The sequence below is a fragment of the Pagrus major genome, chromosome 24 (assembly GCF_040436345.1).
Source record: "Pagrus major chromosome 24, Pma_NU_1.0".
NCBI classification, from domain to species: Eukaryota; Metazoa; Chordata; class Actinopteri; order Spariformes; family Sparidae; genus Pagrus; species Pagrus major.
Window position 1 is genome coordinate 20,238,916 of NC_133238.1, and position 14,243 is coordinate 20,253,158.

General features: G+C 42.1%; 1 protein-coding gene across 1 annotated transcript in view; it reads left to right on the plus strand.

The window, feature by feature from the left end:
- The first annotated feature begins 419 nt into the window (after positions 1-419).
- spega (striated muscle enriched protein kinase a) overlaps positions 420-14,243 on the plus strand; it is a 54,553-nt gene continuing 40,729 nt past the window's right edge. Inside the window, exon 1 of the mRNA XM_073462121.1 lies at positions 420-777. Coding sequence (XP_073318222.1) covers positions 420-777 — 358 coding nt within the window. The remainder of the gene's footprint in view (positions 778-14,243) is intronic.

Here is a 14,243-nt window from a genome sequence, read left to right on the forward strand (position 1 = left end):
AGATATTATGCAACAGTTTTCACAGGCTGAGTCGAACTTTGGCATTCAAAATGGGTGGTTTACCCCTTGCTTATGCCTTGTTTGATTAGTTTTCCAAACACAATGCTGTCATTTGTATGGATGGAAAGTTGTTACTGCACTTTTGAACAAATGAACAATGACATTTTTTCCTGACGAGCACATTCAGTCTGTAGTCAAACTGTGAAATGTCTAAACTTTGATGTCATTCTGATTGATGTACTCTGGTCATTACAGTCCCCAGTGCGACAGCCCAGGTCAAACATCCTCTGTGAGCCCAGAGACATCAAAACTAATGGAGTCTTTTAGAAGAGGCCTTCAGTAACTGCAGCTCATCTTGACACCCCAATCAATTACCAATTAAAAAGTACAGTCAGTAAAGAAGTGTTAAAGAAATCAAGATGGCTGAAGTCCCTGGATCCAGTCCCAGCATCCCTTCCAAGAGGCCCAAAGTCACCAAGGACCATGTTACATCTGAGGAACCCACGCCGCCAGTTTTCATCCGTAAACTCCGTAAAGCAGCAGTAGGAACAGGTTGCGATATCCGACTGAGGGTGTCCGTGACGGGCTTTCCAAAACCTTCGCTGACCTGGTACCACAACGATGAGCTCCTTCCACCATCAGAAGCCCAAGACTCAGGAGGGCTGTGGATACGGGACTGCCGCACCAGCGATGCTGGCCTGTATGCCTGCGTGGCGACCAATGAGCTGGGAGAGGCAAGCTGCAGCGCTGTCTTGGCGATTATGGACCTTGGCGAAGGTAATCACACCAAACTTTAACTTTCTTTTACAGGTTGTCATGAAGTGTCATGAAGTCATGAGCTTCAGTCACATTTTAACAGGTTAACGTTGCAACAAGCATTTCTGGGGAAAGATAGTTGATTGTTGATCTCATTTCCGAGTTGTCAAATAAAGTCGTTTTGGGTTGGTAGTAGGGTTGGGTAGTGTTGACATTTCAGACATGGAAAAAGTTCCCTGGGACTTGTTGCAAGAGTGACGTCTCGTCCGTTCTTTTCCTTTCTATACTCTAAAGATAAGAGGAACTGAACTTTGGTTTGATTTATTGTGAAATGTTACTTGGTAAAACCGACGTAATTCAGTCGGTACGCTTAAAAGAACCAAATTCGGTACAGGACCCTAGTTGGTAGGTCGGGTCAAGCACAAACCCAAAGTATCAGTATTTGACGCCCTATGATTGAGACTCAACAATCCACCATCTTACATATTGCACTTTTGATGTTTGGTAATAGTTTTGAAATTCTACGACCTAAAATGGACCAATCATTAACGTACACTGATGTTGTATTTCCTTTATAGTCTACAGAATACTGATTGAGTTATGACAAACACTGGGACACCAGTATATTTATAGTTAAAAGATTCAAAAACTAATTGCCATTCTCAACGCTTTGTCTTTTCTAATTAATATTAGACGCCTTGAAACATTACCCCAGTCAGTTAAAGCTCCCCCAGACAAAACAACTGTAGATCCAAGATACTGTTTTGATCATCAGACAGAAACCCTGTCTTCCGTGTCTGCAAAGCAGCACTGGGAGATACTTAAAATTAGCCCGTGGATGTAAATAGTCTCAGATTTGTCGGTGCCCCCTCCGTTGCTTTCTATTAGCTGCACAGCTGCACCTTTTGGATGTTGTTTGTTGTGTGTACTGAGCTGAGGAAGTTGGGATTTGGGCACCTGGTAGAATCATTCTTACTCTGAGGATATGTTGGAGCTAATTTAAGTCAGGAAACATGAGAAATCCCATTAGCCTGGGAAAAGTCTCCTTCAAGACTATAAAAAAATCATTGACCTGTCTACAGCTGTGTACGTGATTTAGGAGTTGTTTTGGTGATCACTCATGAGTTGTATCACCGGTCTGAAAGCTTGCAGCTGCTGTATATTGTAACATAGCACAAACGGCACAATGATATTATAATAAGGTTGTCAACATGATACAAAAAGGTCAGATAACTGCAAATAGATGTCAGCTGTGAGAGCTGAGGCTCTGGTACTTGCCTCGGCTGTTGTTGTGATGTTGATTTTCTTGCGACAGCTCAAAAAGCACAATAATAAGAGAAACATTTTATACTATTGATTGAGTGATCATAGTATTGTGGAGCATAGTTTCTATTACCATGTTGGAGGAACAGCAGAAGTGAAGCTAGCTTACACTGAAAAACAATCCAATCGAGAGAGCTAATAAGGAATTCATGGTATGTGTTTTGGTAAGTTATTTTTTCTACTGATTGTGCAGAAGTAACATTTGTAAGCGGATGGTTGCCAACTGATTGAACAGGACAATTAGATCATGATTAAGCTGCAAAGATTAGCTCTGTCTATTTCTGCCGTTGCGGCTCCATAACTTAGTTTCGCTTGGGGTGGTTGTTCTGTCAGCATAAATTCAGAAAGCCAAGCATGTAAGACATAAATTACCTTTTCGAAAGGCCTCCACACCCAGTCTCACTCACTCCTCTCAAAGTCTTGCATATTCTTTGCCCTTTCACTTGCCTTTTCAATAGTTCAATAATAGAAGTAAGCTAGCCAGTGTCTGGATATGCTGGATAGGGTCTTGCTCAAGGACACTTCAGCATGATATATTTGAATAGATTGTCTCTTAATTCCCAGTTTGTCTTAGCACCTCTCCCCTTGCAGAGATAAGGATAGCATTTGTCAGTGTCGCTTCTGTGGCTTTTTTAAGCTAAACTCTGCTCCACGCCCTGGCAACTAACTCGAGGATAAGCATATCACAGAGCCCCATATATCTCACATATAGGTTAACAGGGGAGCCATACTCCCAAAAAAAAAAACGTGAACTAATTAATACAATTAGTAATGATTTAGTAGACTAGATCCATGAAATCTAAAGAAAACATGCAATTTGGGTGAGAGAAACCAATAACAAAACTCAGCCTTTTAAAGCCATTAAAGAAAAGTCCTTAAATTATTTGGTATTTGTAAGAGAAGTTGATTGTTTAGGTAGTCAAAACCAACACTTTGGGTTTCCTAACTTCTCAAATACTAATGCTTTGGGAATCATAGGTCGGATCGGCCGCAATCCCAAAGTGTCAGTTATTGACGAGTTGGGAATGAACATGATCAGCTTTTCTCGCAAAAAGGACATTTACTGTTCACATGTTGACTAAATAAAGTAATCCGATAATGTGTCTTTTAATGTCCCAGAGCAATTAATCAGAATATTTTTGACATGCTCAAAATGGTTTTGCCAGCTGTGAAGCGTCTAAACGAAAAACATGATAACAATAGATTAACTACAAAGTTCTTGTAAATTCTTGTAATACTTCTTATAAAATGTGTAATATGTAAGAATTTTAGTTAATTACATAAAAAATGAACATTATCAACAGAATTTGAAGTAAAAACAGTGTTGACGTTATATCAGTGTTGACATTAGCATGCTAAGCAGCTAGCCCCAGGCCACTTTGTACCTCAAGAGGTGACAGTTAGATGGTAAACAACACCAACCCTGCTCAGCTAATAAGACTGCTGCACGGTTAACTGAGCTTACTAGCTAAAAGCAGCTACAGTGAGCAGCACTTGGTGAGCAGTTATGGTAAAATGCTGCCCCCTACTTGTGTGGAGTATAAATTCGACAAATTAGCCAGTTCTTACATATTGCACCTTTTAACAAAGCAACAATGATTTGAACTGAATTTAAACTTTTATAGGCTGCTTTCCAGACTGATTAACGTGGCTACACAAGGTATTTTTCCAATTATTAGTGGAATATTAGGCTCCATGTAAACACAGATAGTTTTTATCCAGTACATCTGTCTCTTTTCTTTCCTAAGTGACGTCCATAGTGACAGTTTCTCAAACATATGTGGCTCACTTAAAAGCAGTTGGATTAATCTTATACCATTGTTTCTAATCATAAATGAAGTATTCTTTCACTTTAGTTAAAAAGATAAATTTGTGCACAGTCAGGTCTAATTGCATTGCAGTTGCACTGTGTTACAGTCTTTTGAAGCGCAGTCACTCAGATTCTGTTGAGTGGTGATTTTCTGCTTTGTTAAATTATCGCACAAGTGATTTCAAGAGCTCAGTGGGACAAAACCACAGCACTCAGCTGCATTTTACAAGGATAACAACATCACATTTGGTGGTATAAATACTCCCGGCTTGTTTGCGTCACCCATTTGAGTGACATTGAGTCCCACATGTGGAATACAGAGTAAGGTTTTCAGTGAGATCACTGCTCGGTAGATTCGATCGCGGTCTTGGTTCTTCGCCCCGCGGAGAAAGTTGGCAGTCGAGCTCACATGTCACCAGCTCTCACACTCTGAGCTGGCACTCACGGTCCAGCTGGCGTATCACTCATCACCTCTCTGTGTCACCCTCCTGGTTTTGATCCTCTCTCTTCAATCGTGCGTCAGTTTCTACTTTTTGACCCCGTCCTCATTACCTATTCCTGCTCTCTGTTTCTCTCTCCTCATCCGTCTCCCACTGTCTCTTCTTTTGTCTCTCTCTGCTAATTTCAGATTATTGAAGTCATGATTTAAATTTATCTCGCAGCACAGATGCTTTTTTGTCCATTTTTGTCTTTTTTGGGTCCCCATCTGAGCTGGATATTTGACACTTGGACTCACAAAAATGAAGAGTTGACACTTCACTTGGTCTTGACTGTTGTGAGACCTGACTCACTTGAGACCTGACCCTCCAAACATCCAAGCGTTGCCCTTGTAAAACCCTGGAACAATGAAAAATAAATAAGACAGCAGCCGGCTGGCTTTGCAGAGCAGTGAACCTGCAGTGAATGCACTGCAGAACTGTATATGTAAGAGATATATTAAGGCACTATTAACACAGCTTTTAAACCTGAAAATGACTTTAACCAAGACTCTACGTGAACTTCCTAAAAGACATAAATTCAACAACAGTGCCTCTTTGTTTCTTGCCTTACTTTTGCTCGATAAATGTTAACCAGCAAAACAGCATATTTTTTCACCCATATGTCTTAATTTCTGTCCATTTTCTGGGTCCTCGCTGTCTCACTATCTCTATGGCCTCTGCCTCCCTCTCACGTCTCCCTTCCTCTCTCTCCCCTTGTGGTTATTTATGGCCCGGTATGTGCCGTGCCGACCGGAGGGCTCGTGCTCGAGTGATGTGTGGATGCCGCCGGCCCCCTTCTCCGATTGCACCAGTAGACATCACAGATAATTATAGCATCACCACGGTCAAGACGCGGCGCTGTCACACTCAATCACGGTCAGCGTGATGAAAGAGAGGCGGAGGAGGGGAGTGAACGTGTGTTTGCGTGGGTGTGTGTTAGTGTGTTTGCGCACGTGTGTGCGGTAAGTTTTAATGGCTGTTCTGGCTGCTTTTGAGCATCACTCAGTGAGTCAGACAGACACTCAGGTCTGTCACTTTAAGATATCACCCTGAGAGATCAGACCAACCAGAAACCAGAGTAGTGCTGTGTCACAAGTCTAGACTACTTTATTGACGTCACCCTCTGGCGTATAGCTTTTATTAACATACTGTCAGGCATCTAAAGGTTGGATAAGCAGCTTGATGGATGCTTTGAAAAGCAGCACATCTTTCACCGTTGGTATTTTAAGCCACATTTCTGATAAAAGATCATTGTTGTATTGTGACGCAGGAGCACGAACGTCCCAGACATGACTTGCAGTTGCTCATAACATTTGAAAAGGTCTTTGTTTTGCGTCTTGAAGGCGGCGGTGTCCAATCCCATAAGGGCTCGAAAGGTGTGGGATCGCTGTGATGAATAACAGGGTGGAGGAGCAGAAAAATATACAATTCTGCCTCTTTTTGAATGGGTATGGGTGAGACACCGCTTCAGTCTGAGACTATTTTAAAGGTCTATGCTCATATTTGCTTTATTTTGTGTAACCAACATCGCGTCACGACAGGATGTGATTAAAAGTTCAATTATATGAAGCAGGTATGAGTTTTGAGGATGGGTGGATGTGAGGAAGAGGGTGAAAGTAGGAGGAGGAAGTTGTTGGGTTGACCTGGTCTAGACATTTGTGATGGAAGCAAGGAAGAAAGCGACTCAGTGAAGCGCAACAGTCATTGTTGTTGCGTCACTCAATCCCATTATAAACTCAAGACGGTACCTGGAGAAGGAGACAGGAGAATTGAAAAGAGAGTGGATGAGAGGATGAACGGGTGGTAAATGGATGAAGGAAAGGAGAGGCAATGTTAAGAAGGTACAACCCCTAACTTTGTAAAGCATAAATTAACCAGAAAGTGATCATTTGTTTGTCATTTTTGAAATATAACAAAGACAATATATTTAATGTTTTGCCTCATCAACGTCATCGATTTTTGTCAACATATGCTTTGGAGGTTATGTTACTGTGTCTGTTGGCTGGTTGGTTGGTTGGTTGGCTGGTTGGTTGGTTGGCTGGTTGGTTGGCTGGTTTGTCAGCATGATTGCACAAAAACTACTGAACTCATTTCCACAAAACTTAAAAAGGAGGATAGGTTTCGTCCCAGGATAGACCCAATTATCCAAATTAGTTTGGATCCAGATAAAGGGACAGTTCCAGGAATTTTGTCTCACGTTCTGCCAAGGTTTTACGCCCACACACAGAAGTTTGCTGACAGTGAAGGCATGAAGAGTGAAGGTTCAGCTTGGAAGATTTGGGCTTTTGAAATTGAAGATGATGCTTTTGCTGTTTTGCAAAAATACATTTAGAAGTTGGCACCTACTCCCCACCTCCACGAGGTAGACAGAAAGAGACAGAGCAGCTGTGGTCAAGTGAGCTACAGAGTTAATGAAGAGAGAGCACAGAGGTAGCGCGAGCGAAGCAGTGAATCAGAAAAATGGACCGTTATTTTCTGATTGTGTCGCAGATGTTACGCTCTAAAGCACTACACACACAGTCCTGAAGATCTCTGTCACAGAGGGAAGGCACATTAGGCCGGCTGGGGGGTTTATTTGTAGCAACGTCATCATCTAGAAACCTGTCAAAGGGGGAGGCCATGTCACACATCAGAAACATACAACCCAACATCCACGTCTTACATCACTTTACACTCAAGCACATGCATACATTATAATCCGTGCGACCCCACAGCGGATCAGTGATGCATTAGTACATCCTGTGGTTTCCAAACTGTGATCAACCAGACCCTTCAGCACCATGGCTGCCAGTCTAGTTCCTATATATTCTATAGGGAGGTTTTTTTTTGACATTTTTCTTAATTTTTTTAAAGGATTAAGCACAGATTTTGATGAAAATAATCAGGCATATTTCATGCGGCTCCAAATAAAAAATCCCAATATATCGGAATGAAACATGTTTAATTTGATACTGGATCAGGCTTGATAGGATTAAAGTGGACTCTTGGGCCTTGGCAGAGGTTTACGCTTCACTAACTGTCATTCTAGGTCTGAATTTGATGCCGGCAACACGTTTCGAGTTGGAGCAGGTTAATTGGAAACAGGTGATAGTATCATGATTGGGTAGGAAAGGGGAATCCTCCATTGGCACAGTCGTTCACAAGCAAGGATGGGCCGAGGTTCACCACTTTGTGAAACACATGATCGAATTAAAGGTAGCGGAGGCAATTCTGGAGAAAGACGAGTCTCCTTCGTCAAATAGCGACACTTTGGATATTATCACATGGGCTCAGGAACACTTCATAAACCCTGGTAGATACACTTTGCTTGAAAATGACTGTATTCTTTTAAGGTGCAATCATTTCTTAGAGATGTAGTTTTACAGCTGCTAGACGGTCTGTTACATCACCCGAACAACATCTATCAAGAAGAGTGACAGGTGGACAGAGAAGGTACAGAAGAATCAGCTCTAAAAATACTTGCCTGTTTGACTGTGGTCAACATTATGATCTATAATCACATTCATATTTGGATTAAAATGAATCCCACACATGAACACTTGTTTTCATGTATTCATTTCGTCACACAGTCCTAACTTTATCTTTAACTCATTCAAGGCTGCACTGTTGTTTTCCCCCTCCGGCTCCAAGGTTTATGAGCACTGTCTGAAATAGATCTGCATCACTCCGACTGCTGTCCCTGCAACTGTCTCATCCGCCCATAATGTATGTGCACTTGCAGCATATCATTAATGGTGTATTGCAACATGTCTGCCTTGTTCTAGAGTTTCAAAACTCCCCGTGGTCCGAGCAGAGCAGAGTGACCCACAGAGGACAGCAAAGGTCGTCCGGTTCGGTTTAATCTCCTGCTATAGCTGGGCTCTCTGAAAGGGGGTGCAGAGGGAGAGTACAGTGCGACTGAAGGGGTTGTACTATGCAAGACTGGAAATAGACCGCTGAAGTTGGCAGTCGAGGTTAGGGAGGACTGGGGGAAGACAGGGAGAGGGCAAGAAAGTGAGACATGGGCTGAGGAAGAAGAAGTCTTGAGGTCCATCTTGAGACAACACATATTTGCTCGAGTAGGCCTGTCTGTCGGTGTCATTTTGAGGAAGCTCCCTTGTTTTTAGCGGTGTGTCCCGATGGAGAAGACTTGTACGAGGAGGAGAAGCTTTTTTTGGCAGATGTAGCCATCTATTTGGTTGTAAAAAAAAGGAAAAAAAAGAAAGGAAGACGAGAGCCATGTTGCGGAAGGAGCTCCTCGATGCACGGAAAGCTTTGAGAGGTGTTCGGGAAGGCGTGAGTGGGCCGAGAAGCAAGAAGCAAAGAGGTGAGTGGGAGCTGGTATCAATACAAAACACACACTACACTGGCATAAAATGGGTTGTTGGGAATCCTTGAACAGGCTGAAGTAAGAGAAGGATCACACTGCGGCAGGGAATTATAAAATGCATACTCAATTAAGTGGAACAGCTGTAATGGAAATGAAAACAAGGTAATACACTCGAGGCCACTTTTATTGTTGCTTAATTGGATTCACTTTGTCTCCACTGTGCTTTGCCCCGTTCGACAAAGCCCCAGCTACATCCATGGATAATGCTTTTTTACTTTACCTTAGGGCACAGAAATCTTGTTTGTATTGTGCAAATATTGATATGGTTGTCCATAAACTCTCAAGGTATCTGTTGTTTTCTCTCATCTGGATCAAATTTAAGCTTCTTAATAATGGTTATGGCATCATTGGGATATCCTCTTTACTCAAGAGCTAGCCTGGAACTAGCATATCCACCTTATTCTGAGCCCCCATGAAAATGATTGTTTGCGACTTCCGGCGTGTTCCCAGAACCAGCATTTTCCCTCGTAACAGGATGCTAATCCTCTTTCTTAGAGCGATTGCTACAGCGTTTCATTCATTCATGAAGGTCTAGGTTAGCTACTTTATTGAGTGAATACTACTAACGCTATTATTATTGCTTAGCCGCCTTATGTGGCTTTTCCGCTGGCACTTCCACGTCGAGTCAAACCACGCCGCCCTGATTTGCTTTTACATCCCCTTTTTTACTGTGTCAAGTTGAACCTCCAAGTCGGCTGCGTTGACGTCTTCCCCCGACTGCGGCCAACCCATGACAACCCTCTTCTCCTCGACCTCAAACAGCCCTGGGTTGCGATAGTCAACTCATGTCTGTGCAGGAGACCAGAGAGAGACTGTTTTAAAATGATCTGCGTGATCAGCTCTCAGTACTTTTGTAGCTGTAACTTCCAGCTGTTTCGGGAGTTGTTGCTGCCTAGTTACTGTTGGCGATAACCCAACATTTCCTGAATTTGCTGCTTCACAGAAAAGATTTTAAATAACTAAATAACTGGAGACTTTTATGGTAAAATTTTTATAAGAAATGACATGTATTTATAACCGATTTAGCAGAGCTTTTTAGCAGAACCGCTCCTTTGACCACTACGTGCCACGTCAAACCAAGTCAAGCCGAGCCAGCACGTGTATGGAGAAGCCGCATTAGCTAACACTTCTAAAGCCTTTTTAAAGTGCTAGTTCCACCAAGTATCACCCATAATTGTTTCCCCAATAACCTCTCCATTGACCTCTCCAGGAAAATCTTTTTTAGTACACAAAAACCAAGAGCAAAAAGAAACAACAACATCCTTGTCAGGCACTATGACATCCACCACTTCCAGGTGGGAAACATTTTGTATTCCAGTCTGCCACAACCAGAATATAGCTAATCTTATCCAAAACTGTCCTGTGTGATTTACCAAACTACAGAGATCCCCTTTAACTCCATCACTTGGTGACCCAAATGTAAGCAAAGGGGTTGTCCCACATCCCAAGTCCAGAGAACGAGAGAAAGATTTGAAATCAGACGCCCCTAAAACTGCTGACAGGTGTTAAAATACATGGACTAACAGCCAGAGCGTGCCAGAGATTTATGAAACTTTTAAGTTTGGTTTCCATCTGTACTGTGTTAACAGAATTAAAACAGGCTTAACAACATGTTTTATTAAGTAAAACTGAAACTTTTCATGCAAAATACCTGAAATTTAGATGGTATAAATTGGGACTTTTAAGGAAACATTGAAAATGAAAGAACTTACATTTAAACTTTGATGATAAAAAGATATTTTAAAGTTATTATAAATCTCATTAATTTAAATGGACAAATGTGCTGCAGTTGAACCTTAAACCCATTTCTCTGCTCAGTCAGTGTCTGCTTTAGACCAAACATAGCACGGCGTTCCTGCTCTCGCCACTTCTTATTGACCTCGTCCTCCCGTCTGGACTGTCGGCCTACATTGGCATACTGATGCAGAGATAATCTATAGCCGCTTGATGATTTCACATTCTCTAAATGTTACGTTCAAGTGGATTAAGGATACAGTTCAATTAATTAGGTTCTCTATTCTCACGAGGCAGCTGAGGCAATATGTGAGGGTGAAGCCAACGCTGTTTCAACGGTGTTTGGTCTGGCAGAGGGTGTGTTTGTGTTCCATCCCGCTGGTACACAGTCATTCACAGGAACCCTCGGGGATTTGGTCAGGATTAGGTGGTAGGATCAGGTTGCAGTGTGACTGTCAACATTGGCCACTGTCATTTGGGATTTCCAAACCAGCTCACCGTATGAACTGATCGACATATCGCCGCTAAGGTTTGCTTTTAAAGGGTTTTGGGTGACAAAATACAGAAGCATTAGCTTTATTATAGTTTTTCTCATTCGTTCAGATGGATGGCTGCCAAGAGACAAATCTCCCATATACAGTAGGGTCAAAAAGTCTCAGACCACAAGTCCAAATACTACGATTTTGCTTTTGTTTCAAATGTAAAACTTTTTCCATTACAAATGATAATATTAGCTTTACAATTTGAGTGAAAAGTGGAAACTTTGAAAAACATCTTTGAAAAATAACAACATGCACTTGAGCTGGCATGGACCCCACAAGTTTGTGCAAAACCTGATGACTCATGGAACTTGCAGAGTCAATACCAACTTCAGTGCAGCTGACTGCGAGGTTAGCTAGCTCAACCGATGGCTAAGGAGGGAGAGAATTTCAGATTATCTTGCAGCATGCACACGAGCTGGCATGGACCACACAAGTTTGCGCAAAACCTGATGCCTCATGGAACTTGTGGAGTCAGAATACTGTGTCTTAGTATTTGTTATCCCCCCTCTTTTGCTTTAAGGATAGCGTGCACTCGAGCTGGCATGGACCCCACAAGTTTGTGCAAAACTCATGGAACTTGTCTATACAACCTTGAGTGCAGCTGACCTGAGACTAATTGGTTTCAATTTGGTCGTGACTGCGAGGTTAGCGGGCACAATCGTTGGCTGAGGAAGGAGGCAAAACTATGATGTTTCAAAGTGAAATATTTGTTTATTTATCGCAATATTGAACGATGATAGCTCACATTGCCGTTTCTCATTCTCACATCACGCAGGCCTATTTATGTGCAGGTTTTTCTTGGGAGAAGACTGGTGGCAAATGTGACGTTAGACTCACATGATGTGGAAGGTTTGACAGGACTTGGTCTGCACCGAGAAAGAGAAACGGTGTGATCACAGTGTGATGTAACAGCAGCAGAATCTGTTTTCCGTTGCAGAGAGATTATGCCAGACTTGCTGCTGATAAAGCTGTATGCCTGGAAGGCATCCATCAAGGCTGCTCCACAGAAAGCAGCCTCTGTCACAAAATCAATGGGTTTCCGTGAAGTCTGCTTACTCTGTTGTTGTTTTAGACTAATTAAACTATAGCATGCTCCGAATTTTATCTGCCCCAAAGTCTTTTTTAATGCTCATGATTTCAATTTTGAGATTGCAGAAGTCAGAATTTGCATCTGTGGGTCGGGCTGCTTCAACAGAGGCATTTAAATCCGACCCGGAATAAAAAAAAAACGAGTCTCTGTTTTGTTTGTACGGGCATGTCTGATGTCAAAAATGAGGATTTGCTGAAGGCAAAGTCTGTGTATACTGGCGTAGGACATTTTGGTCTCCTGAAGCATCAAACAAAAGCAGATTCAAAGCAAGATAAATGACATGCACCAATAAAATCTAATAATCTTCTCTTAATGGCTGATATTTTATGATATCACAGCCAGAGGTTGGTTGAAGCCAAGTCGTTTTGGCTTTTAGAGAGCAAACAAACAAAAAAAAAACACACTCATGAGAGATATTTCCAAGCAGTATCTGGCCCAGATGATGCTCATGGAATCTTGTATTATGATGGGCTTATTGATCCGGGGGCGTTTGAACTGTTACTTGGGGGTGTATCCCGTATCACGCATAAAGCATCGGTATCGATCGCTGCACTTTCTGCCGGAGCGAGTGCCTCTCACTGGTGATGGATGGAGGAGGAGTGCGAGGCGGGCGAGGGTGAAGAGAGGGAGGTTTGTTAAAATAACAATTGCGAACTGCGATCCACTGAATCTAGGACGACTATTTAAATTGAAATCTACTTCTGATTGCCCTTAAAAAAAAAAATACCACTTGAAGCTGGGTGATTATCATTTAGAGAGAAAAGAAGTAATGACCTGAATAACTCCTGATTCGTGGCAGGAGTAAATCTCACATATTGATCCGGTGTTTACAAGGCCGTAAACATTAACATGCCTCACTTAACAACACTAAAAAGCACATTGTTAGAAGAGCTAAGCTGAAATGTGGACGAGGATTCTTGGAGCTCTGGGTCCATCTGTAATTATTTTTAGATTCATTAGATGGAGATGGAGGTGGTGTGGAGAGCACAGGTGTGTCTGGAAGAACAATTAACATGTGTCAGAGTGTGTGTTCGAGGCCGAGATAGAGACTGAGGGGGTCGGCGGAGGAGGGAGGTGGACGGGTGGTGGGAAGCGGTTACATATTCTCGTCACGTTTGCTCAACAAATCAGACATCCAGGAGGAGAGTGTTCCTTCATATCCTCTTTGTCTGATTTATTCAGTAGAGACAGTAGTAGCATATCAATAATAATTCAGCGAGAGGAGCAAATCTTTTAGTTCTGCTTCGCTGAAACGTACCAGATTTGTTCCAAATGTAATAAACCTCAAACAGCTCTCATCAATGTTTTAGATCCGCTATTGATTAAACGACTACACGTAATGTGAAAGGTGTTACTTTAAGTGACAAAGCAGACATTTTGACTCGTTGAAGCAGAACGAGCACAGGCGGAATTTTATAATATTGTTTAAGGCTGCATTCCATTTAGGTTAGCGAGCATCAGGGCATTGTGCATGCTGACGTACTGGCACGGCTTGACAACAGCATATCACCACAGTAACCACCAAGTGATGCTAACTGTAGCTGCCGGTAGCTAGTTAGCACCGTTAGCTGTGCAGTTAGCAGTCCCGACTGGGAGCTGAGAGTTGTATTGCAAGACAATATGTGCTTGGGCTAGCTGGTTAGCATGTATACCATAATTCTTACATTTTCCCATCAGCTATACAGTGCTTTTTAGCGTCTTTCAGCTCATTGTTTTGATGCAGCAAATTGGGGTTTCGACAAAAAAGGAAAAGCCAAAATAAATCGAGCAAATGCTAATTGCCTAGCATGTAATGGCAAACAGGCAAAGTTAGCAACGAGCAGGTGAATATTTTGTAGCATTTAGCAACTAAAGAGGCAGATTTTTCCCTCCGGAGTTGATGGAGACCCAATGAAACCAGAAAATAAACCGTATTTGACCTGACTATTTGTAGCATCTGCTACCCAACCGCGACAATAAATGTTCACAGAAACCACAGATATGCTGAAACATTTCTTTAGTTTACAACTTAACGTTTTTAATTTCATTTTGTCCGCTGTTCTGATGATGTGATTAGGTTTAGGCAAAAAAGAGACTTGATTAGGGGTAAGGGAAAGATCATGTCCTGGCTTAAAATACCTGTTTTAGTTACCAAAAATAC